Source organism: Acomys minous (assembly GCF_964271855.1).
Source record: "Acomys minous genome assembly, chromosome: 3".
NCBI classification, from domain to species: Eukaryota; Metazoa; Chordata; class Mammalia; order Rodentia; family Muridae; genus Acomys; species Acomys minous.
This window is the reverse complement of record NC_140485.1, coordinates 27,809,064-27,836,080: the sequence shown is the minus strand read 5'-3', so window position 1 is coordinate 27,836,080 and position 27,017 is coordinate 27,809,064. Positions and strand designations below refer to the sequence as shown.

The 27,017-nt window shown below is 42.7% G+C and overlaps 2 protein-coding genes across 7 annotated transcripts in view; both read left to right on the top strand.

Annotated features, from left to right (window-relative positions):
- Positions 1–16,778, top strand: part of TMEM62 (transmembrane protein 62) — a 42,511-nt gene extending 25,733 nt beyond the window's left edge. For all 4 annotated transcript variants that reach the window (XM_084776312.1, XM_084776311.1, XM_084776310.1 and 1 more), the window contains 5 exons: positions 1,969–2,082; positions 6,431–6,515; positions 10,074–10,178; positions 13,556–13,674; positions 15,749–16,778. In XM_084776312.1, the coding sequence (XP_084632438.1) occupies positions 1,969–2,082; positions 6,431–6,515; positions 10,074–10,178; positions 13,556–13,674; positions 15,749–16,075 (750 nt within the window). In that variant the 3' untranslated portion in view covers positions 16,076–16,778. The remainder of the gene's footprint in view (positions 1–1,968; positions 2,083–6,430; positions 6,516–10,073; positions 10,179–13,555; positions 13,675–15,748) is intronic.
- A 132-nt stretch (positions 16,779–16,910) lies between these two features.
- On the top strand, positions 16,911–26,927 carry CCNDBP1 (cyclin D1 binding protein 1). Of its 3 annotated transcripts, XM_084776314.1 has the most exons (12): positions 16,911–17,622; positions 17,744–17,803; positions 18,094–18,173; positions 18,862–18,943; positions 20,939–21,035; positions 21,204–21,277; positions 21,873–21,949; positions 22,187–22,464; positions 23,700–23,760; positions 26,170–26,216; positions 26,421–26,531; positions 26,634–26,927. In XM_084776314.1, exons 1-12 carry the CDS (start codon positions 17,523–17,525, stop codon positions 26,686–26,688), a joined length of 1,122 nt encoding a protein of 373 aa, XP_084632440.1. In that variant the 5' UTR covers positions 16,911–17,522; the 3' UTR covers positions 26,689–26,927. The 3 variants fall into 3 exon arrangements, 2 of the variants coding, with proteins under 2 accessions (XP_084632440.1, XP_084632441.1); XR_014778117.1 differs by lacking the exon at positions 26,634–26,927 and having other exon boundaries at positions 26,134–26,216; positions 26,421–26,439; XM_084776315.1 differs by having other exon boundaries at positions 26,421–26,927.
- The last annotated feature ends 90 nt before the right edge of the window (positions 26,928–27,017 follow it).

Sequence of the window (27,017 nt, the reverse complement as noted above, 5' to 3'; positions counted from 1 at the left end):
TTATTGCCAGTCAGTTGGTAAGAAGCAACTTTGATAAAGAGTAAACAAAGTTTGAATGCAGTACATTTAGTATGCCCTTTTGGAAGTTACATTTTACTTACCTATTTTATGTGGCTGGGCAGAGAGGATCATATGATGCAAGTGTGAAGGTTAGGTGACAACTTGTGGGGGTTGGGTCTCATTTGAACACACCATGCAGGTCATGAGAGCCTAACTCAGGTTTAGGCTTAGCGGTGAGCACCTTCACCCACTGAGCCACCTCACTGGCCTCAAAAGGTTTTCTTGTTTTCTGTGATCTTCCTTCCTTCCGCCTTTATCCTCAGGCAATCACTGAGCTGTTTTCAATCTTATATGTATAACTTTAAACAGTTAATCTGCTAAGTCCTGGTGAGGTGGCATACGCATGCAATCCTAGCTACTCAGGAGACTGAGGAAAGAGAACCGTGAGTTTGAGGTCAGCCCAGGTGATATAGTAAGATATTATCTCAAAATAATTCAATCTACTGAATATTAAATAGATGGATAACCTTTTACTCATTAATGCTAAAGTTCTGTTCTTTTAAATGCACCACACTAGAACTAGATAGGTCGTGTGTGTGTGTGTCTGTGTGTGTGTGTGTGTGTGTGTGCACGCACATATGCATTTGGTTGATTCAAATCAGAATCCAAACAAGGCTCACACAATTACAATTAGCTGAAGAGTGTCCTCCATTTCTTTTACTGTGTAGGCCCTCTCCTCACCCCTGCTTTATTGTCCTCCTCCTCCTCCTTACTTTATTTTGTAACAAGTATTTTCCATTTCCATGTACGTGTATGTGGTCTGTATGTGTGCGTATGCAGTATGTATGTATGTGTGTGCATGTTTGTGTATGTAGTTGCACATGGGTGTGCATGTTGAGAACCATCCTTATTTGCTCTGCCATCTTATCCACTGAGGCAGGGTCTCAGTGAATCAAAGCTTGAGCTTGCATATATGGCTGGTGTCCCTAGCCAGCATGAGGATCCCACTTCCAACTTCCGAGGTTGGAATTACAGGCAGGCAGGGCCACCACACCCACCCAGGACTCATAGGAGGTTCGCTGTTCAAGAACGCCAGTCCTCATGCTTGCCCACAAGGACTTCAGCCACCAGGCCACTTCCCTAACTCCTGCTTTATTCTGGGGGCGGTCTCTCACTGAATTGACATGAATAAATTGTCCAGCCAGTAAATTCCGGGGCTCAACCTCTCTTCCTCCTCCCCCAGGACTGGGGTTACAGATGTCTCTGTTGGATTAGTTGGTTGACTATTTATGTGTGTTTATATGTGTACGTGTGTGCCAGAATGTGCACCTGTACATGCACAGAGGCTGGAAGCATGTCAGATCCCTCAGAGCTGGAGTTAACAGGCATTTGCAGGACACCAAGCTTGTTGTTTGGGTGTTAGGATCCAAACCCCAGTGTGGATGACAGCCCATTCCAGGTTCCTCCCTATGGATGCTGGGATTAACCTGCGCCTCATGCTTCAGCAACATGGCCCTTCCCTCCTCTTCCTTCTCCCTCCTTTTACCCCCCTTCCTTCTCCCCCTCCCCCTCCTCCTCTTCCTCCTCTTTAAACTCAGGGCCCCCCTATATAGTTCTGGCTGGAACTCATTCTGTAGACCAGGCTGGCCTGCAACTCAGAGGTCCACCTGCCTCTGCCTCCCACCGCAACTGACTCCTTCTTACTCTTCTCCATTTTCTTTCTTCCTTACCACCTGAGCCCCACCACTACTTCTCCCCTGTGCAGATGCTCAACCCGCCTCCATCAGATCCAGCCTCTAGGCTTAGTGTGGGAAGACAAGACAGGTCCTCAAAACCAGGAAAGCTGTGTTGTTGGGAAACTGTAAATAGGTGTATACTCAGAACAGAATGCATTTTATTTTATTTTATTTATTTTTTATTTTATTTAAGCATGCCTGCAAATTGTTTCCTGGCTGTGTTTCTAACTAGGATTCTGCTGGAAGAAGTAAGAGTACTCACCACATATTTTCTGTACAAGAGAACACTCATCTCACATTTGACCCTTTGGCATCATTTATTCTCCTTACTGACCACTGCATCGTGGTGAGTAAATTCAATGAAATGTTATGTGTATGACTGTTTATTTTTTTAATTGGAAATATAAATGCAAAATTTCTAAATAATAATACTTATGTGTTAAGAAAACCAAACCTTATAAAATCAAAACTCACTATTTATCTAGAAGAAAAAAATGTTTTGTGTGTATGTGGCAGGGGACACACACACCATGGCATGTGTGTGAAGGTCAAAGGACGACTTGTTGGAAGTGTCCTCTCCTTTCACCATGTCAGTCTGTCCCCAGGACTGAGTCCGGTCATTAAGCCTGCTGGCAAGTGACTTTACTGCTGAGCCGTCTCACCAACCCAGGAGTTTCTTTTCTTTTCTTTCTTTTTAAAAAGATTTATTTTTGTGTGTATGAATGTTTTGCCTGTATGTATAAATGTATGTATGTTTACCATGTGCATGGCTGGGTCTCTGAAGGTCAGAAGAGGGCATCAGATTCCTTGGAAGTGGCATTTTGGATGGTTGTCAACTGCTATGTGGATGCTGGGACTCAAACCTGGGTCCCCTGGAAGGGCAGCCAGTTCTCTTAACACTGAGCCATCTCCCCAGACTCCAGGAATTTCTTTTTTTTGGGGGGGGGTTGATTTTTTTAAAGACAGGGTTTCTCTGTGTAGCTTAACTATCCTAGACTCGCTTTGTAGACCAGGCTGGACTGGAACTCACAGTGAGCGCCTGCCTTTGCCTCCCAAGTGCTGGGATTAAAGGTGTGTGCCACCATGCCTGGCTCTTTATTGATTTTTGAGGCAAGTTTTACTGTGCTTTTCACAGTAGCCTTAGGCATTTAAGGTCAAGCAATCCTTCTGCCTCAGCCTCCTAAGTACTGTGTATTATCCAGGTGCACACCACAGTGCCTTTCATAATATGACATTACCTGTGTTATATTAAAAAATATATGAATATATTAATATATAACTAAATATGTTAAGGTTTATTTAGGAAATTATTAAATTAACATTTTATTTAACCAATTCCTTATTTTAAACTATTTCTAATTTTTTCCTCTATTATATAAATAATAATAATATCAACTAAATTTTTCCATTATTGTTAATATAAATTTCTTAGGATAAATACCTACTGTTAGCATTCTACTTCAGTCCCCCTACTTGTGATGTCATCGCTACCTGCCATGGGGCCGACACCCTGCCCAGGGCCATATAAAAGGACAAACTTCCACGTGGCCCTCTCTCTAACCTCTCACTCTCCTCTACCCCTCCTCCTTACTTTCTCTCTCCCTCTTCTTCTCTCTCTCTGCGCTACCCCCCTCCCCTTTTCCTTTCCCCCATGCTCATTTAATAAACTCCATACAACAATATCTGGCATCTGATACCTTTTATCTATCATCTGCCTTAATTATTAAATATAAAACTCACAGCTGGCTTGCTAAATCAAGAAAAGTCACACTATTTTTTAACATAATTAATTACATCATTTATGTATTGTATTCTTTTCCCCCATCTTCCTCATTAAACTATAAGCCCCATGAGGGTAAGGGGTCTTTGGTCTGTTGCTATGAATTTAAACCTATGTTCTAATAAATGTTTATTATTAGGCTTATAATTATTATGGTGGTAATATTTAAACCTCCATCATAATCCAAAAGATACAGACACCTGTTGTCTTGTAGAAGAAGCCTTAGTTTCCCTGGGGCTGGGCTGATACCCCCTAAACTACCTTCCAGTGTCTCCTGTCCTCCATCCCACGCCATCTGTTCTAACAAATCCCATCTGGGCTGCTTCCCATCCATGATCTCCAAACACCTGCTAAGGTTCTTCATCTAGGCCGTTCCTTTCATGTGGACCTCCCGGGATCCTCCCCTGGACCCACGTGGCTTTTTTCTATCCTATGGCGATTCTCTTCCTTCTTCCTCCTCTGGTCCCATCAGCTTCTCTTTCCCAAGATCCTCTCTGTCCCAAAAACCTAGCAACCTTTGCCATGCCTACCTTCCTCTGGCCCTGCCCAGGTATCTGCTGTCTTTATTAGTCAATCAGGGAGGACGGTTAAATGGCAATAATCTGCAGTAAGAATCTCAGGGGACGGGATTAACAAAACAAAGCAGCAGACCATACTCCCACAGTAGGCCTACCACATAGTAGGCCTTCAACCAGTGACTCTTAAATGCGTCAGTGGTCGAAGAGGTTTCTTTTTTTTTTTTTTTGATATGGATGGTTTTTGTTTTGTTTTATTTTAACATATACTATTCTATGGTCTGGAGAGAGGCTGCAGCAATTTATACTCTGGTTCCATGAGATCTTCCTTATCATGAATATTAATACAAAATACAAATAAAATTATATATAGTAAAATGTGGAAGACAACTGAAACCTTAATTTTACTTCCTCCAAATAGCTTTAGGGTATATGCTCACATACACAATATTTAAATTATCATTATTTTAATTTTATTACATGCATGATTGTGTTTTTTGGAAAAATAAATAATGGATATTTGTATTTCATCATTACAATTTTTGGTCATTTAAAAATTTTTTAGTTTTTTTTTCATTTATTTTATTTATTATTTATTTTTAGGTTTTCTTTTCATTTTTTTCTTTTGGCTTTTTGAGACTGAGTTTCTCTGTGTAGCCTTGGCTGCCCTGGTACTCACTCTGTAGACCAGGCTGGCCTTGAACTCACAGAGATCCACCTGCCTCTGTCTCTCAAGTGCTGGGACTAAAGGTGTGCACCACTACTGCCCAGCTATTTTTGGTTTTTTCAAGACAGGATTTCTCTGTGTAGTCCTGGCTGTCCTGGAACTCTCTTTGTAGATCAGGCTGGCCTTGAACTCAGGCATCCGCCTGTCTCTGAGAGTACTGGGATTAAATGCATGGCTAATTTTAAATTTCATTTGAGAGATTTTTAAGATGATAAAAGCAGATATTTGTTTTAGCCAAAGACTTAGCCAGAGTGCTCTTTGGGAGATTTTTAGTAGCTACCTGGATAAAGCTTTGGTAGTTTGGGCATTTGTATGAGCCACCAGGGAATCCCGACTGCAGATATGATTGTGTGGGTCTAAGGTCCTGCACTCCAGATGGGCTCCGGCGATGGTCTGAAGTGGGCCACACTTGGAGAAACAAATGCCTAGGTTACATGTCTTTTCTTAGTAATCATTCTAAATCAATGAAGCCTTTTTTGAAATCTGAAAATATATTCTCTGCTTTTTTAGCCTGTGGTATAGAATCTATCCCTGCCTCAAATCCAACTTCAGATAGAACAGATTACCCTTCAAATATAATGAAACTCTAATATTGGTCTCCATAAATTCAGAAAAAGCAATGCTAAGCAGTTCATCATATTATCAGTGAATCAGATATTTGACCTTTTTTTTTTTTTAATTACTGAGTATTTTTGGTGGTGTTGCTGTTAAAAACAAAATCTCTTGTTTCTTTTTCTTCACATCCTTCTCATACCAAATGTATGGGGCTTTCTAGGCTAAATAATTCTCTGGTCCTCAGTGGACACTGACTAGGTATTCTAGAATTTAACTCAGTTCTCATGCTGGTTGCCAAGAGGTAGCACAGATGGCCCTGGCTAAGGACCCAATCCTACAGAGCCGGCCCCTCCCTCCCTCCCTCCTCACAGCAGTCAGGGCCAGAATGGCACCGTGCTTCAGATGGTCGTCTGAGCTAGAATGCCGGAAGCTGGAGATTGCTAAGGCATCCTTCCTTGGCCGTAGTGATTTGCTGTAATGACTCACAGAACTCAGAAAAATAGTTGTCACGCTGGGTTAGTGTTTACTGTTTAAGGATACAACTCAGCATCGGCCAGCTGGATGAGAGGCCAGGGAGGAGCTTGGATGTGACGCCTGCCCGTGTCCTCCGAGGCACACGCCACCGTCCTGGCACTCCTGCTATCCACTAGCGTAGTCTCTGAAGCCCTTCAGTTAGGAGTTCTGTGTGAGGTTCACTATGTAGGTGTGATTAAATTACTGGCCATTAATGATGAATTCAGCACCCTCTTCTCTGGAGAGCAAAAGGGGATGGCGTAAGGGTGCAAGGCCAACCCTGAGTCCGTGGCCGGCCCCTCCAGCAACCAGCTCCCGTATCCTTAGTGGCTTTCTATAGCTCGTTATTAATCAGGTGACAGTTCCTTCCACTCATCACCCCAGAGTTGTTTCAGAAACTGGGAGCTACAACCAAGTATTTTAACAAGGAATACTCTACTATTTTCTGTTATTGCTTATAAAATTACAAAAGTCTTGGTAGTTATTGGCAGGAACAGAGGATGAAGACTAAAATATGTCTTTCTTATTGTGCCACTTCCATTTTTGGCAACGAAGCCAGTTTATTGCGCCAGCACATCTCTTCCCATTAACCCCTTCTCTGCAGGCGCGGGTCCTGTTTGTGTTGATTGCCCTGACGCAGCTCACCGTTCTGATCGCATTCAGATACCTCGCATACCCAGAGCTTAAAGGTTAGTATCATGATTGCTTTTATTCCTGAAAGACTTGACAGTATCGTATGACACCCTTGTCATTAGCAAGTACACAGAGGACTCTGTGCGGTGCAGTCTTCAAATGAATGTTCCTTTTTTTTTTTTTTTTGGTAGTGCTTTTATTTATTTATTTGTTTGTTTTGTTTTTGTTTTTCGAGACAGAGTCTTCCTGTGATAGCCTTGGCTGTCCTGGACTTGCTTTGTAGACCAGGCTGGCCTTGAACTCACTGCAATCTGCCTGCCTCTGCCTCCTGAGTGCTGGGATTAAAGGCATGCGCCACCACGCCCAGCTTTTTGTAGTGTTTTTAATCTTGAAAAATAATTATTTTCACTTCCACCACCACCACTGTATAGCAATAAAATGTGATTTAATAAAAAAAAATCAATATTACTTAAAACGGCCAACTTATAATATTAGTAGCTGTTTTTTATAAGTAGCTACTTAATATGGTTTTATGTTTGAAATACTTTTGAATAGAAAACATTTAATTCAGATAATTAAATATAAGGCACTAATAGAAACTTGGAAAAATTTGTCCAGGCATAGTGTACATGCTTTTAATCCCAGAACTCAAGAAACAGAGGCAGGTGGATCTCTGTGAGTTCAAGGCCAGCTGGTCTACATAGGGGATTCCAGGCCAGTTGGGACTACACAGTAACATTCTGTATCAAAAATTTTAGGATTAACATTTAAGTAACACTGGTATAATCTTGAATTACATTCACAGAACAGGTTATAGGATAGTTTTACAGTGATTTTTGCCTATAGTGCTTGCTACCACTCCCAAGAGGTATCTTTTCCTGTAAAGTTTCCATGATTATATTTGTCAAGCTACTGAGGTGTCTTTGTAATGTAGCGATGAATAATAAGAATTAATTGATCATTATTCATACACAGCCCTTATTAGGGAAAGGTGAATTTTCAAAGGAGGGCACTTAGCAGGGAGAGTCCTGTGTTCTAACCTCCTCTCAATCATTTCCTCACTGTTGAGAGCCTATGACTGAAGAAAGTCAGTCTAGTGTCACAATTGTGTCTCATCTCCGATTTTCTAAGGATAACTATCTGCAGTCTGTCCTTTTTCACCGCTCACCCTAAATGACATATATGCAAATACTACTACCTTGATGCCTTGAACATAGCAGACACCCCATAATAAGTGATAAAGTCTTGCACCTCACCCTCATTAAGGAAGTCATGGAGCTCCGGCATGCCATCAGGCTGTGTGGCATGTGCATATAGTGCCAGCACAAGAGAGGGCAGCTAGTTAGAGCCAACCTGAGCAGTGTAGTGAAGCTCCACGTCAGCGCAGGAAGAAGATTTGGTGTGCCACCTCGCTAGGAACGCTGCTTACTTCTTCCTAGATAATATCCTGTCGATAGAGCCGGGCAACAGTACTGGGGGCTGTGCTTTTAATGACCCTTAGAAGCTTCCCATGAGTGCGTGTAAATGCAAGAGTAATTTGTGTTTCCACTCATGCTGTTCCTAGTGAAACACCTATTTATAAACATGCTCATATAAAAGCTCTAATATTGCTGGGCTGTGGTGGCACACGTCTTTAATCCCAGCACTTGGGAGGCAGGGGCAGGCCTGTGAGTGTCACACCAGCCTGGCTAACAAAGGAAGTTCCAGGACAGCCAGGGCTACACAGAGAAACCCTGTCATGAAAAAAAAAAAAAGCCCTAATATTGGCTAATGGCTTACAGAGATGAAACATGTAGCTGCAATTAGCTAACCTTTCTCTCCAGTTTGACTAGTTCCATCATTGACTGCCTAACCTTACCTGCTGTTTCCTGCTCTGCTTAGGCTGAGGCTAGTACATGGGTGGAGAGCAGCAGTCCTTTCTGTCCAGCTTGCATTCCTGATGGCTTGAGAGTCTGTCCCCAGCAGGGTGTGATGTGGCTCATGCTCATAACCTTAACTACTCAAGAGGCTGAGGCAGGAGGATTGTCATGAGCACAAGGATAGCCTGGGTTCATAGTGAGTTTCAGGCCAGCCTGAACTATGGTAAGAATCTTTAAAAATCAAAAGAAAAGGGGAAATAATGTTAAAAAAAAAAAAAAAGAATCACCTAAGGACATTGAAAATACATATAGATTCCTAGGTCAACTTAACCTAACTGGATTCAAATATATGAGCAGCAGCATGGAAATCTATTCTTAAGGTGACTCTGAAAAGCAGTCAGGTTTATAAAGCACTGTTTTATAGTGCACGTCCAAAAGGAGAAACAAGAACTCATTGCCTTTGTGTTGGTATTGAGAGAGGGTTAATGTTGCGTTACTAATTTTAAAATAACATTAAAATTACATATCAGTATTTTCTTCCTGGATGATTACCTTAATAGTTACAAGACATAGTTTCACCTTCTCAGTTATCTGGCTTAAAAGAAATATATTCCAGGCTGGAGAGATGGTTCAGTGGTTAAGAGAACTGTCTGCTCTTCCAGAGGACCCAGGTTGAATCCCCAGCACCCACATGGCAGCACACAACTGATTGTAACTCCAGTTCCAGGGGATGTGACACCCTCACACAAACACACATGAAATAAAATTAAATAGTTTATTATTATTATTATTATTATTATTATTATTAGTTTTGTTTTGTTTTTGGAGATGGGGTTTCTTGAACTCACAGCGATTCACCTGCCTCTGCATCCTGAGTGCTGGGATTACAGGTGTGCGCCACCACGCCCAGCTCTAAATAAATTATTTTTTAAAAGAAATATGTTCCTTTTAAGATACAAAAAGGATCTAGTTTCAAAAATTTTGAGCAAAATTATGACCATATTTTAAAGTAAAGCTACATATTAGTTTGTTAGGGTCGAAATAACAAAATACTAGTTGGCCCAAGCAACAACAAAATCATTTTCTTGAAATTCTATAGCTAAAAGTTCAAGGTCTCCCTATGCCTCTGGGGCTCCTCTCTGTGCCATATAGACGGTTACCTTCTTCCCTCTGTGTCCTCCCATGAACTTCCCTAGGTCTGGGAGAGCTTTATGATGAGGGCTGCTGTGAAGTAAGAACCATATCATATATGGGAAGGACTTTGTGGGTAGATACTTGTGTAAGATAAAGATGGAAAATATTTATATTTATTATAGCTTTTAGAAGTCTGTATACTTAGCTACTGAATGAAAATGAAGAAAAAAGTGATGATTATATTGGTCATCCTTTGAACATGGCACAATCTTTCAAATCTACCTGAGGATAAAATAGTGTAGTATAGCTCTCTGGCATGTGTGTGTCTGTCATTTAAGTTCCTAATCTACATGAAAATTCAATGTATCATAATATATGTATTTATGTATTCCCAACTATGTTTCTGTCTATAAAATATCTTACAACAAATTCCTTTTCGAGCTTTCTACCATTTGTGATTTTGTGTGTTTTGGCTCCCCAAGATTCTGAATTTTAGAGTAGTGTCTATGCATGTAGCAAAAGATTCAGTGTACCAAAATACAAGGAAATCTTCTTGAGAAGGTTTAGAGAAATTAGCTTTGCATGTGTTTACCAGATTTTTAAATTTTTTCTTTTGTTTAGGACCTCTGGGATTTGCAAATATGACATCATTTTCTCTTCATATTTTGAGCAAAATAAACATTTTCTACTATTCTATCTTGTTGCTGACCTTATATACAGTGCTTGGTAAGTAAAGTTCATACTCTGAGATTGTGGAAAATTCTGCTAAAGAACATATTAAGGGTTTCTTTTTTCTTTTTATTTCTTTTTTATTTATTTACTTATTTTTTTTTTTTTGAGACAGGGTTTCTCTGTGTAGCCTTGGCTGTCCTGGACTCACTTTGTAGACCAGGCTGGTCTTGAACTCACAGTGATCCACCTGCCTTTGCTTCCCCAAGTGCTGGGATCACAGGCATGGGCCACCCCACCTGGCTTATCCTGATAATTTTAACAACAAAATAATTTATACTCCAAGTAAAACAAAAAGCATATGAGTCCTGTATAAATCATTTCCTGGGAGCTGGTTTTAGAAAATAAAGTTATTTCTTAATACGTGTAGAGGACATGTAATCAACATCAAGTTAAAGTAGGGCATTAAAAAGAACCAGGATTTATATGGAAATATAGTAGAATGTCAAAGTTGTCTGTCAATGATACTTTTCACAGCTCCTTCTCCAACCGTGTTTAAAGTTTTCTTTTTTTATTACATGCATCAGGATTTATATTATCTTGTGTCTATTGCTTCCTTGTCAGGATACCCATGGGCATCTTGTCTCCTGTTCATATGCCAGGCACTGAGCATGATGAGTGTGCAGTTTGGTGAATATTCATCAATGTGTGGTTCTTTTCTTTTTGAGATGGGGTATCACTATATAGCCTTGGGTAGCTTGGAGTTTAGTATTTAGACCAGGCTATCTTTGAATTCAGGGATCTGCCTGCCTCTGTTTCCTCAGTGCTAGACTTAAAGATCTGTATCACTACATCCAGAGAGAAGAGATTTTAAGAACGGTGAGGAAGGCCATGAGGCAGGTGGCTTTCTGTGGGTTTGAGCTGGCCTGCTTTGCACAGTAAGCTTGAGGTCAGCCAGGTTAACACAGTGAGACTATGTCTCAATAAAAGAGAGCAGCAACAAAATTCATCTAAAAATAGAGGTATTGAGATGAGGAATGAGTTCAGTCATGTTTGACATAGTCTATTTTACTGATTATTATACCTAATGTTTCATTTAACCACTTAGAGAAGTAGAAAGTCAAATGTGGTAGCAAATACTTATAATCTCAGCACCTGGGCAGCAGAGGCAGGTGGCTTTCTGTGATTTTGAGGTTGGCCCGGTCTACATAGTGAGTTCTAAGACAGCCAGAGCTATGCATTGAGATTTTTTTTTCTCAAGTGAACAAACAAACAACAAATAATCAATTTTGCTGGCAAGATTTCTCAGTGGATAAAGACACTTGCTACTTGAACTTGATTCCCAGAACCCATATATAGTATGATTTATTTTGTGTGCCTGGCCCTTTAAATGTCCCTATGCCTGTCAGTTTCAGTTAACTCTTGGACTTCTGGGCACAGGAGAGAATATAAAAAGCTAGCAGAGGCCGAGAGCTGAGAGAGCAGGAGGAGGAGAGAGTAGTTGGATTGGGGGGTAGGAAGAGTAGGCTGCAGGAGACAGAAGGGTAGGGTCAGAGGAGACAGTTGATGGACAGTTGAAAGTGAATTGAGCTAGCAGAGCGAGGAGAATGTTAGTCACAGTTGAGCCAGGAGAAGCTGAGCTGAGGTGGAGATGACAGTTAGGAGACGTACCCATGAAGAACCCACAAACACAGTAGCAAATAAAGGGGGGAAACATAAAGCTACACTCATAGTGGAAAGAGAGAACTGACTGCTGCAAGTTGTCCTCCTAGCTCCACGTCTGAACTATGACACATATCATACACATGTGTCATGCATGCACACATATACAGACCACACACACACACACACACACACACACACACACACACACACCACATATATACGCAATATAATAAAAATGTTTAAAAATGTAAAAACAGCAAGCACTGCAGATACATTTTTCAGGCTTTTTGCTCATGTTTTTCACGGGCTAACGGTGCCTAGGGTGATTAGCCTCTTACCTACTCTTAGCCTTGTCTTTACGCTTCTCGTCTACGTCTGGACTTTATTAGTAACTTCCTCTGTAGAACACATTTAGAAATATATGCTTTTGTAACAAGCTACGCGTCATGCCCTCTTTGGAAGTAGGTTCTTGTTAGAAAAATATGTTGGCTCTGTTTTCAATAATTGTCTTACACCAGGGACTAAAGCAAATGATTTGGTTCCCAGGCTGCCATCAGTCGGTCAATAGTCAGTCCACAAGGTGCTCTGTTTGAAGAATTGAGAGTGAGTTTGCGTGATGTGTCTAAGAATGTTGCCTATGGCTTTTACAGCCTGTTCCTTACCGTTCTCGACAGAAGCCCAGCGCGTAAGAAAGCACAGGGAGAGGTAGAGACGAGAGGCTAGTCAGCACGACGAAAACGCAAAGGAAATAAAGTGGGTGTCAAATCTGACAACACAATCACTGCCTTGATGAGAAAAGTTCATTAGTAGTAATAAGAAAGAGGAGTATGTCTGAGTGTATTTTTAATTTTTTCCATTAAAAATGGTTGACGGTGGACTGGAGAAAAGGCTCAGCAGTTAAGAGCAGGCCCTGCCCTTGCTGAGGACCTGAGTTTCCAGCACAGCTACCCATAACTCCAGCTCCACAAAGACCCTGCGCATCTGTCTGGCTTCCACAGGCACTCATGTGCATCCCCGCACACTAGCATATACGCTTACATGATCTTTACATGGTAACAATCTTTACAGCATACTTAAAGTTGTATTCCTTTAAAGAGTAAATCTCAGTTTTTCAAGAGTAATAATATCTCTTTGCTTCTTGAAAATGTTACAGTGAGGCTGGAAAGCTGGCCCAACAGTTAAGAGCTCTGGATACTCACCCAGAGGACCAGGGTTCAATTCCCAGCACCCACCTGGCTCACAACAAGCTGTAACTCAAGTCCAGGGCATCTGATGTCATCTTCTGACCTCTAAGGGTACAACATGCATGTGGTACAAAGATGTACATGCAGGCAAAACACTAATATGCATACAAGTAAATAAAATATCAAAAGAAATTTAAAAAGAAAATATTAGTGCATTATATTAAGGTTACTACAACAGAGTGTTAAACATCTTGAACATGATGGTGTTTTCAGAATTTACAAGCCACGTACATATTTCAAGTATATCATAAACTGAAATGATTTCATAATCCAGAAAAGTGGAGAAAATAACTGGTTATAATGTCAGGTAGGAAACACTGATTATCAAAGAAGAAATGCCACAAATAAAATGCTTAGTGGTTCTGACTTTTATATCTCCTGCTTATTCCTGTAAAGATGTCTCATAAAATATGCAGACTCATACTTTACATTTCATTTTTATTTCTTATTTTCTATGTGTGTTTATATGTGTGGACACGACTCAGAGTTTTAAGTCTTTTGTTTTTCTGTCCATTGCTCTCTCAGGACCGTGGTTTGTTGGTGAAATAATTGATGGAAAATTGGGCTGCTGTTTTTCGTTTGGGATATTTGTTGATGGGCATTTCCTGCAAGGTGGTCTAACATTTATAAGTGGAATTATGCAGGTAAGAGGTCCCCAGAAGAACACCCTGGCCTTGTTGGACTAATTATATAATAAAGATCTCCAGGTATTGTCATGCCACAGAGATCTGCCCACCTCTTAAAGGTGTGTGCTACTATGACCTGTTTTTTGTTGTTGTTTGGGTTTTGTTTTGTTTTTTGAGATAGTGTTCCTTCATATTAGCTTTGGCTGTCCTGGACCCGCCTTGTAGACCAGGCTGGCCTCGAACTCACAGTGACCCTCCTGCCTCTGCCCCACTATGACCAGTTTTTTTCACACTTTTTTATTGATGAAAATGAAATAAGAGACTTACGGCAGAATAAATTTTACGTTGCTAAATTTTTTAAAACTGATTATAGTGAGGAAAAACTGTCAGAGGGATGAAAAGAAACAATAGGCACATAAGGAAAGTGAGTTCTCTGAGGGAAATATCGTTGTACAAATAGCAGAGCAGGGCTTCCTGGCCGCCTTGGCAGGGAGCATGTCCAGAAGGTGCACTGTGTCTGGAAACACTGTCCAGTGTTCTTGGGAAACACGAATAACGTAGTTTATACTTCATTCCTTTAAAATAAACACACAACTTAATTTCCATCCTTATCCTGTGGCTCTGTTTTCAATTCCCACCTGGTTTTGTGGTCAGCAAGTGTTGCCTTAAAGAGCCTAAGACCCTAAGACAGCTCTCAGTGCTGGACTTTTGTTTCTTCTACTTCTCAGAAAGAATTTCCCTCAACTGATGCCTTGCTGCCCTTCATGTTTCAGAGAGTCTCCTACTTACTTCTCCCCACCCGCCCTTTTTTTAAAGAGAGAGCGAGGGTTTCTCTGTGTAGTCTTGGCTGTTCTGGACTCACTTTGTCAACCAGGTGGCCTCAAACTCACAGAGATCTGCCTGCCTCTGCCTCCCAAGTGCTGGGATTAAAGGTGTGCGCCACCACGCCCGGCTCCTAGTTACCCTTTCATGATACAATTAGTTCCTTCATTGAGCTTATCACAATCTATAATTAATCTTCTTGTAAATATACATTTATTTATTATGTATATATATGTATGTATAGACAGATATGTCTTTAATGGATCTCTTTAATTTTTTTTATCTTATGTGCATGAGTATTTTTCTCATATGCATATCTGTGCATCCTGTGACTACAGAACTCAGGGAGGCAAGAAGAGGGCTTCAGATTCCCTGCTTTGAAGTGTTCATGTGGGACTCAAACTTGGGCTCTCTGTAAAAGCAGCAAATGTTCTTAATTATTCACCTCTGTAGCCTGCCACCCGCCTCGCCTCCCTACCTTTATTTTGTTTTTGTTTTTTGTTTTACTTGTTCACCAGTGTGCCTCTGACCTAGGGCATAGCACAGTGCCTGCTATGTAATGGGTGCTGTATAAACATTTATGAATGAGCCACACAGCAACTACACCTGGATTATAACCTAGATCTAATTTATATTTTAGTACCCAGAATGCTACCTCAGTACTGACACCTAAGTCCTCTTTTCACTCTGCCAGCACTGAGTATATACCCTGTCATGTGCCTGTGCAGATCGCTCAGTTCATTTCCAACATAAACACTGGTATCTGCAGTATATACCTGTATTACAGTATATCTGTATTATACTAGGGGCTTCAACATAAAAGATGCCTCCATTTAAGATAAACGAAAGGACAGGCAAATACACAGTTAACTATATGTCAGCTGTTCTCTTACAAACAGGTTTGATAAATGTATTAAAAATCAGACATGTGCCAGGTGTCATGGCGTACACCTTTAATCCCAGCACTCAGGGGGCAGAGGCAGGCAGATCTCTGAGTTCAAGACCAGCCTGGTCTACAGAGCTGATTGCAGGACAGCAAGACAGAAAGTCTGTCTTGAAAAAAAAAGAAACCAGATATCTAAGAGCTGGGACATAGCTCAGGAGTAGAGTGCTTGACTAGTGAATGCAAATCCCTGAGTTCTGTCCCCATCCGCCACCGCAAGAAACAACAGTCAGACATCTAGACATAGTAACAGAATCTGCTAATGCTGAGGCCGACCCCTCCCAGGCCTTGGTGGTAAGTTAATGGCTCCGTCTCCTTTTCTCCTAGCTGGCATTCTTTAACATCCCCTTGAAGGCCTACCTATGTTGGAGCTTGCTGCAGCGGAGCTTTGGTCACAACTTCAGGTCTCATCTCCACCAAGGAAAATACTTGACGATTGTGCCCATTTACCTCCTCCTGCTTCTACTCTACATATGGCAGATCTATTCTTGCTACTTTCTTCACGTCACCTACGGGACCCTAGCCTTTGTCTTCTCCCCATTGCGGACCTGGTTGACACTGGTGGCACCTCTACTCATTCGGTGTGTGTGGACACTGAACTCCACTGAGCTTGGAACATTCATGGTGCAGTTAAAAAGTCATCTGAGCGCCTGAAGTCCATGGCTTACAGCTGGCAGCCTGGCTGAGGCCCCAGTCTCCACATTTGTAGCCCAGATCTCTGCCCCAGCGGCAGATGGGAAGCCACAATCAAGGGGTGAGCTTCAGGAAGCCGTCACTCCTCCGACGGCTGGATGTTGCAAGTGTTTACTACTGATTCCTGCAGTGTGGACTGCAGAAAAGTCTAACGGTTGATTCTTTCCTCCTCAGGAGGCAAAGAGCCCTAATCAAGGAGACTCCCAGGGTGGGGTCCCTGTGTCACTGGAGTACCTCAGCACTACTGTGTTTGTTAGTCATCCTGTGAAAAGCATCCAGCCCAAGCCTGGAATTCAGGGTGCCATTTTATGCCTAGGGGATCTGTGGAGACTTGGCCTGGACCTTTACCACTCTTGAGACTTGATTTCCCAGCCTGTTTCCCATGGATTAAGGGCTTTCTTGCTTCCTTAGTCGAGGCTGTTTTCAACTAATCCAATAAATGAATGAATGATAAATATCACAGCATCAGGTTGGAGGGCTGTCTCAGTGGTTAAGAGCATGCACTTCACCTCCAGAGGACCCCAGTTCAATTCCCAGCAACCCTGCCAGGTGCTCACACCTGCCTGTAACTCTGGCTGCAGGCCAGAGCCTCTGTGGGCACCTGCATTTGTGAGTGCACTGACTTACAGCTAAAAAAATAATAAAAGACAAATATTAACAGAAACATCACAAACGGATCTGCAGTGTGGCTAAACATATGAGAACCAGAAAATGGGCCTGGTGTTTGGGGCTTGGAGGAAGACTCACCATGGAGCTGGAGAGTCAGCAGTTCCTAAGGTCACAGGTTTGAATCTCATCACCCTTACAGTATAACTCCAGGCCCCAGGGGTCTTCTACCCTCTCTGCCACCTGCAGACACTGCCACAGACATACTTGCAGGCAAAAAACAAAACAAAACAAAAAAAACCCCAAACAAACAAAAACTCAGACACATTAAAAAAAAAAAAAAGGCAGCCAGGTGGAGTAAGTCAGAAGACACCTGGCTGGGTGTTTGGGAGGCGGGGCAGGAGTGGTCTAACGTCAGGTGACGAGGGACAGGCACCTGAACACATTTCTAGACCACATCTCTAGACCACTGGGAAGGCAGAAGGCAAAGCCAGGTGAGGGAGACTAGGCCGGGTCTCTAGGCCCGGGGAGGGGGTGGGGGGTGGGGCGTGGACGGTTTCTAGGACGCGGAGAAGGCGTGGCCTGGTCTCTAAGTGGGCCGGACAGGGGTAGGCGGGTCTCTAGGCGGGCGGAAGCTTGGACTGGTGGCCAGGCTGCCCGGGAAGGCGGGGTCGCAGGCGGGGAGGAAGGGGAGGGGCACGATGTGTGTTGCCGGAAACGAGAGGCTGTTTTCAGCACCGGAAGTACTGCGGCAAGGCCGACTATTATAAGCGTCTTGGCTAGTTCCCTGCGGGAGGCTGTAATGGCTAGCTCGACAGCCTCAGCCCCCTTCCCTGCGCCGCCTCTGGAGCAGCTCCGGCACTTAGCCACGGAGCTGCGGTCTCTTCTCCCTCGAGTACGGGGTGAGTTGTGGGAATCTGTGACCCTGGGCTCAGGATAGGGAGGTCCGGCGCCAGGTCAGGGCTCTGCTCACCTGTCTTTTGCTTTTCGGGGTGGTCCGCCCTCCCACGCTGCACCCTCAAGTCGGCGAAGCCCAGGAGACAGCCGAGGAATTTAATCGCGAGATGTTTTGGAGAAGACTCAGTGAGTGCCTTTGCAGCCTCTTCCCCCATCTCTCCCTGCATCCCAACCTCTTTTCCCTCTGCTGTTCCCTGAGGAGATGACAATCCTCTCGCTCCTCGTCCTTTCCGCTACCCATTCTCGGCACTTGAGGCTGAAATATGAAATAAATTCTGGAGTTGTTTTGGACGTGTTTATAATATGGGTGGAGAAGGACGCGTTATCTTAAAAAAAAAAAAAAAAAAAGGTCCGTGGAGCAATTGCAGCTTTAACCTTTTAACACTAACTTTGGCACTCGCCTCTGCCACCCCCAGATGAGGCAGCAGTGAAAGTGTCAGGTGAAGCCACGGTTCTAACCACGCTCTTTTCTCGACTTCCACTGCCATCTCCGCAGGTGAGCTTTACTTCCTGGGATTTTTGTGCTGCTCCTTAAGAATCCTCTAGTTTTCTTCTCACCTTTTACACTCAAGGCACATTTATTTCCCCCATTTATCAAAAGAAGAGTGTAGTTCTTACCTCACGGAATTGTGAAGACCAAATAGCTTACTGCACAGGGTAGCAAGGTATTCTAAATTCAGTCCGAAACTCAGCCAGGCAAGTTCCTCCTAATTTTTAAAGCCCTTGTTGATTTATAGCTGTTTCATATACACACTCCTCATCTGACAGGTGAGCAAGCAGGTTTAGAGGCTTGGGTCAAGATTAACAAGTGGTGGAGGTGAACTTAAAAGTCTAAGCAGTATCTAAGCAACACCTGTTATATAAAACCCTTTAGTATTAAATTGTCAGGTGGTGGTGGTGCACCTTTAATTCCATCACTTGAGAAGCAGAGACAGGCGGCTTTCTTGAGTTTGAGACCAGCCTGGTCTACAGAACGAGTTCCCAGACAGCAAGCGCTGTCCTTCCTTTTATAATGCTTTTTTAAAAAAATTGTTTTGCCTAGTACGGGATGAGTACATTATAAGGCCTGACTCTCTATAGGTTTGCAGGAAGCATTTGATCATGCTTTATATCACGTTTTATATCTTCCTCGGTGAGTGGTTTGATAGCATTGATACTGAATGTTCACTCTTGTCACCTCACAGGAAACCCAGAGGACCTGTGAGCAAGTCCATATCGCCATAAAGGAAATTATTGCAGTATATTACTCACTTCCTAAGGAACAGGGTAAGTCACTGTGTGTACACAGTGTTGCTAAAGTAATAAACTGTACCCTGATATATTACATATTAACATGTAAACATTATTTGTAAACATGTGAACATTATTATATGTTTATCTTTAACCTAATATCGTTATATATTTATATGTAAATACACTATACTATAAGGGTCTGTAAATAGCTATGGGAAAACCCCAGACTCAGATAGTATGCAAAACCAAAGGGCGTTTATTCTGCAGAAACAGCCAGCACGCAGGGTCAGCCATCCACACAGAAAGGCCAAAGGCATGCAGGCTTTTTTATAGGGAGCTAGGGGACTTCCAAGAGGGTGTGCTGTCTTTTAATTTGATTGGGTGGGCTAAGGATAAATCACAGGGTGCGTAAGCTGATAGGTTGGGGCAGATGGGCTGGTCAGCCGAGTTACAGTCCAGAGACATTAGGCCAAATATAGTCATATATAGTCGCATTAGCCACTGATCGACTCAGATCTTTCCTGCTCTGTCTAGGAGCGCCCTGTTATGGGAGTCCAACTGGGACTAGCTGGTGCTGGCCCCACCGGGGGCTATGTGGCTTCTACCATGGTTCCATGGGCCTGGGGCTATGTGACAGAAGTCACAATCCACATCCCTCCCATAATGCCCAGTCCTCACAATACATGCCTATTCAGTTTTGAGCATGTGACTTTTCCCCATAAAATAGTCAAAGATAATTTTATATGTGAGTGACCCCTGTAGCACTCCATTTTGCGAAGGTACTGATGTTGTGTACCTGTAATTTCCCATCGTAACTGCTTTACCTAATTCTTTAAAAAGTGTGTGCGCATATGTGCATGTGCAGGTACACATGTGGCAAATGGTTCTCTCCTTCCATTTTGGGTTCCTGGGATTCAACTCTGATCATCAGGCCTGTGCAACAAGTGCTTTACCTGCTGAGCCATCTCAACTGGCTATTAAACATTTTATTTTATTATATGGGTGTGGGTGTTTTGCCTGCATGTGTGTCTGTATATCACATGTCTGGTCCTTGCTGAGGTCAGAAGAGGACATTGGATCCTCTGTAACTAAAGTTATAGACAGTGTGATCTGCCATCTGTGGGTTATGGAAATTGAATGTGGGTCCTCTGGAAGAGCAGGCAGCACTCTTAAGTGCGGAACCATCTCTCCAGCGCCTCAACTGACCCTTTATAAAAAACATTATTTGTGTCTGTACGTGCACACATAGGTGCATGTGTTTAATTCATGCATGTGTTTTAGTTGTTTGTTTGTTTATGCATTTGTATATGAATACATGCAACGGCCAGCACCTTATGCTTTTGAGAGTCTCATTGGAGTTCACTGATGGTCCAGGGAGCCTCCTATCTGATTCCACGGCACTGGTATCACAGGGAGGCTCCATTGTGCCTGCCTTTCTCATGTAGGTCCTGAGACTTGAACCTAGGCCGCCGTGGTTGTATAACTGGCACTTTACCAAATATGCTGTCTTCTCAGCTCCCAATTCACTTTTCCTTCCCATCCCTTCGAACTGCTGTATATGCTTGCTGAGTCTCAGCTCCATCCCCAGGCTGTCCCAACCCTCTTCCACCTGGCATTACATCATAACCCCATCTCAAGTTAAGTGCCCACCAACCTGGCCTGTAGATTTACACCTTCATTGACGTTATGCCAAGAAAATGGAAGAAAACGGCTTAGTTCATCAGGGTTACTTACAAATGCTTTAAACTTGCACAGTTTTGTCCACAGTTACCAAAGGGCCAGTGTCCTTAATGAATGAATACACGTGGAAAGGCTTTGTTCCAAAACTGTGGAGAACAGCTCTAAGGAACGGCCAGAGGGGCAATGACATGAGAATTTCAGTAGGACTTGAGTCTTGCACTGGTGTATGTGTGTGATGTGCACCGTGTGGGTATCCGTTACCTCATAGTTCTAGAACACCATGACTCCAGAAAGCAGGTGGTGACATTGGAAAGGACCGGGCTGCTTACTATTGGGCTTTGGTCATAGGCATCACCCTGAGGAAGCTGGTACGGAGTGCTACTCTGGACATTGTGGACGGCATGGCGCAGCTCCTGGAAGTGCTTCTCAGCGCTCCACTGCAGAGGTAGCAGTGTCGCAGGGTGGGCTGACAGTGCACGGGTGTCCTTGGCTCGGAGGGAAAATTGCCCTAACAGTGAAGTCCATCGTAGTGGACAAAGTAGAAATGAGAAGGAGCTCGTTAGGGCACAGGAGCCTAGGTTATTGATACGTCCTTGTTAATTCCTTTCTCCAGCATTGAGAACGGTGACCTTATTTCCTGCAATAGTGTCTCGATCGCGTGCCAACAGGTACCTGAGATCCCAAAAGGTGGGTGGAAGTAAACTGTTACCTGCTGGCCAGAGCAGTGGGGCTTCGCAGGTCTAGCTTCCAGCTCCACCTTATGTATATATTTTAATATTTCTATAAAGACTTCAGTGAAATAATATATCATTTCTTTTCATCAATATTAATTGATTTAATACTTTGTGCTGCTCCTCATATTGGAGTTTGGTTTGGTTTGGATTTGGCAGTGCTGGGGATTGAGTCCAGGGCGTGCCAGCCAAGGGCTTCACCACTGAGCTCAACTCCTTCAGTCAGACTCCTCCTCCTGCTGTGGCTCTGTCTCTGGCTGAACAGATACAATTTGTTCTCCCATTACTGTCCCAGGAGAGCGTGCTGAAAGAGTTATAAAGCCGAGCCAGGCAGACTAAAATTGGTTATCAAGAAGACTGTGATCACAGACACCACGAGACAGTTTTATTTCTTCTGGTGGTGAAGTTAAAAAGCCTGTTTAAGCCTCTGCCCAGGCAGAGGATGTATAAGGAGACTGTCACTTTAAAGCAGTGTTGGCTGCCCTTTGTAGGCTTAGAGAAAGCTTAGGTTTCTCCTCTTAACTCTACTGCTTCTGACTTTTCACTCCTAGATAACAAAGCTGCAGCCCTTTTGATGCTGACAAAGAGTGTGGATTTTGTGAAAGACGCACACGAGGAAATGGAGCAGGTGAGGGCACTTACCTGTCTGTCTTTCCTGTCACTGGGAAGCAGCGTCCTGGCTGGTCATGAGACACGAGTTCTCCCACTCTCGCTCCCGGCCTGTTCTCCATCTCCCGCCGCCTTTGGCTGGGCAAGTAGAAGGAGAATGTTGTTTATAAAATGATTCAGTTTTGTGGCCGGTAGCAAAGCAGGTGCCTGATGATGGTGGTGAAATGTTTGCACTTGTGAATATGGTTTGTCTTAGGCCGTAGAGGAATGTGACCCTTACAGTGGCCTCTTGAATGAGTCTGAGGACAACTCCAACAGCCACAGCGATGAGGACGGTGCCGTAGGGCTTCCAAGCAATCAGGACTCGTACTGGTCAGAGGAGGATCAAGAGCTCATAACCCCCTGCCTTGCACTGGTGAGAGCAGCCCGAGCTTCCCTCAAGAAAATCCGGGTCCTGGTGGCTGAGAATGGGAAGAAGGAGCAAGTAGCCCAGCTGGATGACATTGTGGATATTTCTGATGAGATCAGCCCCAGGCAAGTGTGTGTTGCACTTGAGGAAACAGGAGCACTGTGATCTGAGCTTATGCTGCTGCTGCAGGGTTTCCTTCAGCAATCTGTCTGTCTGTCCATCCATCCACCTATTTATGAGTGTGTGTGTGCGTGTGTGTATACACACACGCGCGCGCGCGCGCGCGCGCACACACAAACACACACACACACACACACACACACACACACACAGAGTGTTCTATCTGCATGTACACCTGCAGGCCAGAAGAGGGCATCAGATCCCAATATTGATGGCTGTGGTTGCTGGGAATTGAACTCAGGACCTCTGGAAGAGCAGTCGATGCTCTTAACATTTGAGCCATCTCTCCAGCCCCTCCTTCAGCTTTTTACATTTTGGAAAATTTCAAGCTTAAAGGAAATTGAAAAAACACTTTAAGTAAATAGCCGTGCATCCTTTATTTGGATTCTACTCACCACTTTTCCTTTATCTTTACTTAGTGATAAATAGGTATGATTTGTTTTCCCTAAATGATTTAAGGCATAGATGACTTCTCATCCCTAAATATTTTATTGCAAATGCCTAAGAACAGACATTCTTAGAGTCACATTCAAGAGATTTAACATGTGATGTAATAATAATATCTAATACTAAGATTTCTCTATTTGTTTCAAAATGTCTTAAATACTGGGTTCCATTAAGGTCTCTTACTGCATTTTCTTGGCATCTGTGTAGTTTCTTGCATTCTGGAATAGTCTGTCCCTTCTCATCTGACTTTGACATTGGCATTTCAGAATTACATATTGTAAATACACAATAATTTGGATTTATAAGACTATTTTCTCCTACACCTTTAGGGTCAAAAGTATGATCTAGTGTTTTGTGCTACCCCCTATATCTTGTTGGGAAGGCACACTGTGTAGTGGTAATACGTTTGGTCACATAGTTAAAGTCGTGGCCTCTTTTGAAAGTACCTTTTACCTAATGTGTTTGGTTTCCATTGATGAACCTGCCAGCATCACTTACTAAACTGATGGTTTTGAATCCTCATGTCTTTGACTGAACTAACAATTCCCCATCCTGTGAACCACGAGCATTTTTACCTCATCTTCCTAAATAGGATTCTTTGTTTCCATAAACATTGGCTGAGCTGCTTCCGCATCGCATACCTGCAGTGGCTGAGTTGGTGTGTGCTGGAAACAGCCACATTGAGCTCTGTGCCTCTTTTTTGGTAATGGTTATATTTGTCTTCTGCCCTTAGTGTGGATGACTTGGTTCTGAGCATATACCCACCTGTGTGTTACCTCACCGTGCGGATCAGTGTAAGTACCAGCTTCAGACTGGTAGAAGTTCATTAGTCTCTAGTATTCCCTATAAGCTATGGAACATTTATTCTTTGCCAAACTTGTGTGCAGGTGTAATAGTTTTCACAGTAGTACAATTATGGATTCTTTTCTATTTTACAAGCTCTTAGGAACACTGCTGGTGTAACATTTTTGTGTTTTCAGCATTTTTAATTTTGTTTTGTTTTGAGACAGGATTTCTCTGTGTAGCCCTGGCTATCCTGTACTTCCTTTGTAGACCAGGCTGGACTTGAACTCACAGTGATCTGCCACCTCTGCCTCCCTGAGTGCTGGGATTACAGGTGTACACCACCTTGCATGGCTTCTTATGTATATTTGTGCTTGATAAATACTAGCTGGAAGCCAGGTGTGGTGGCCAGCCTGGTCTACAAAACCAGTCCAGGACAGCCAAGGCTACATAGAGAGACCCTGTCTCGAAAAAAAAAAATGCTAGCTGGATTTGAGTTATAATAGCCACATGCTTTGATACTTTAATTCTTTTAGAACCACTTGGGTAATTATTTGAAAAAAAAATCTGAAAATCTTAGAAAACAGTACTTTCCAAAGTAAAATTCAGCCGGGCGTGGTAGTACATGCCTTTAATGCCAGCACTTGAGAGGCAGAGGCAGGAGATTGCCCTGAGTTCAAGGCCAGCCTGGTCTACAAAGGGAGTCCAGGACAGCCAAGGCTACACAGAGAAACCCTGTCTCAGAAAAACCAAAACAAAATAAAAAAGTAAAATTCTTTTTTTTAGTATTTATTGGGAGGGGGCATGTCTGCACATGTCTGTGTGCAGGTACAGGTGCATGTGCTCATGTGCAAAGGCCAGAAGATGTTGAGTAGGCTCTGTCACTCCGTCTGGTTACCTTGGGACTGGTCACTCAGTGACCTGGAGCTAGTCTGGCCAGCAGCAAGCTCAGTGATCTCCTTGTCTCTGTTCCCACAGCTCTGGAGTAACAGGTATACACACGGCATACGCAGTTTTTTTAATGGGTGCTTGGATTTGGACTCGTGTCCTTTTGCTTGCAAGCACTCTTAGCCACTAAGGCATTGTCCCATCCCAAGTCAGATTCTTTATAGAGATCTGAATTTACTGACTCAATACCACAATACGTATTCTATATCACATACATATGTATTTATGATTTATATTCCTTAAGTGTTACTGCCTCTAAAGTTATGTTCTCTTATTTTTATGAAGTCCAGTTTATACCACTAATGTTACTGGGAGAGAAGTGAACCTGCCAAGTAGCTTAAATCTTACAAGATGTATTGGTTCTAATATTTGATAAATTACTTGGTAGAAGATTAATTAATGTGCAGAACTCTTCAGGAGGACAGATTCTTTGGAACATTAACTTTTTTTGGTATTAACCTTTAAAAAGAAATATAATTTTTAGCAAGATGTTCTATTAATCATCCCAAACACAGTATCATATGAAGTAATTTATACCTATATGTGTGTGTTATTTTATATTGTTGCCACACATCATCCCCACACTATCTTTTTGTTGTAGATGTGGTGCTTAGGATTCAAATCATATATGACACATGCTAAGCAAGGACTCTGCTGCTGAGCGTCAGTCCAGCTCTTGTGTCTCCAGTTTTACCACCTTGGGTCTTAAAGTTCTAAATAGGAACTTCTACTATTTCTGCCTCATACCCTAAGCCATGACAAACTATTAGAGTCTCCTTTTTTTTTTTTTAAATTTCAAACATTCTTCCTATGTGTAGTCCAGGCTGCCTTAAAATTCACTATTCTCAATCCCAGTATGGTGGCGCACGCTTTTAATCCCAGCACTCGGGAAGCAGAGGCAGGTGGATCTGTAAGTTCTAGGCCAGCCTGGTCTACAAAAGGAGAAACCCTGTCTGAAAAAAAAAATTTAAAAATACTAAAAACCCAAAACTGTCACACTAGCAGTGTGCCTAAGAACTTGTTAAATAGAAAAGAACCATAATTGTAGTCAGCCTTTTAAATTGCGCGCGCGTGCGCGCACACACACACACACACACACACACACACAGAGTTGTATGTGTGGAGACCAGAAGACAACTTGTGGGAGTCCTTCCTTCCATCATGTGGGTGTCAGGAGTCACGTTCAAGTTGGCAAATGTGACAGTGAGCATGCCTGCCCACTGAGTCATCTCACCAGCCCGGTCAGCATTTTTTTGTTGTATGTTTTATCTTCAAGGCTTTTTTTTTTTTATTAAACATGAACACTAGGAGTTCAAATTCAGGTCTTTATGGTTGCATAGCTCCAAGCCTCTTCTCCCGCCTCCTTTAAGTCTCTTTTAAACGATTCTCTGATCATCATCAATTGGTAATTCAAGCTCTCCTTCCTTTGGTGCCAGGGCTCAGGGTGAGTGACGTCTCTATTTGTTTTCTAGTCTGCAAAATTGGTGTCTGTTTTGATAAAGTCGCTTGACATCACAAAGTAAGTATGAAGACTTCTCCCTACGCGGCTTGGGAGTAAAATCATCTCCCCAGCTACTCTCAAGAACTAACCTCATTTTAAGAGTGGGGGAGGGGAGCTGTGGGTGTGGAGGAGCCAGTCTGTGAAGAGGAACGCCTTCTTACTGGCGCTTCTTCTCTTTGCACTGCGTTAACTTGGTAACTTTCTTTTCTGTTTCATTCCCAGAGCAAGTCATGTGACCCCCCAGCCAGAAGACAGCTGGATCCCTTTACTCATTAGTGCCATTGAACACTGCATGGACAGAATTAAGGAGCTCACACAGCATGCAGCTGAACTGTGAGATTCCAGGCCATCCTTACCTCTCTCCTCCAATAAAAACTCTGCTTTTATTTAATTAATTAATTAATTTATTTATTTATTTTTGCTGTCTGCTTTTAGAAGTGGATCTATGATAGGATGCTTGCTGGACAGAAAGGATTTCCTGTTTATTTAAGAAGAGATTATTATCAAGATTCTAGACTTGGACAGACCAGCAGTTATCTATAAATCATATAATGTGATATGCTTCTGTGCTAGTCTCAGAAGAAATTTGTATAAATTTGTGCTCTGAGCTGATTTTTGGGACTTCTTAAGGAAGTTGTCTTATTCTCTATTTTACAGTGTTTTGTTTTATTGAGATTTTGATGATCTCAATAAAATGGCAACCTATGTGATTAAATGTGTCATTCAGTATGTGTTCCAAAGTGTCACTTAAAATCTTCTATTGTGAGCCAGGCCTGGTGACATACACCTGTAATCCTCTCATTTGGGTTGCAGAGGCCC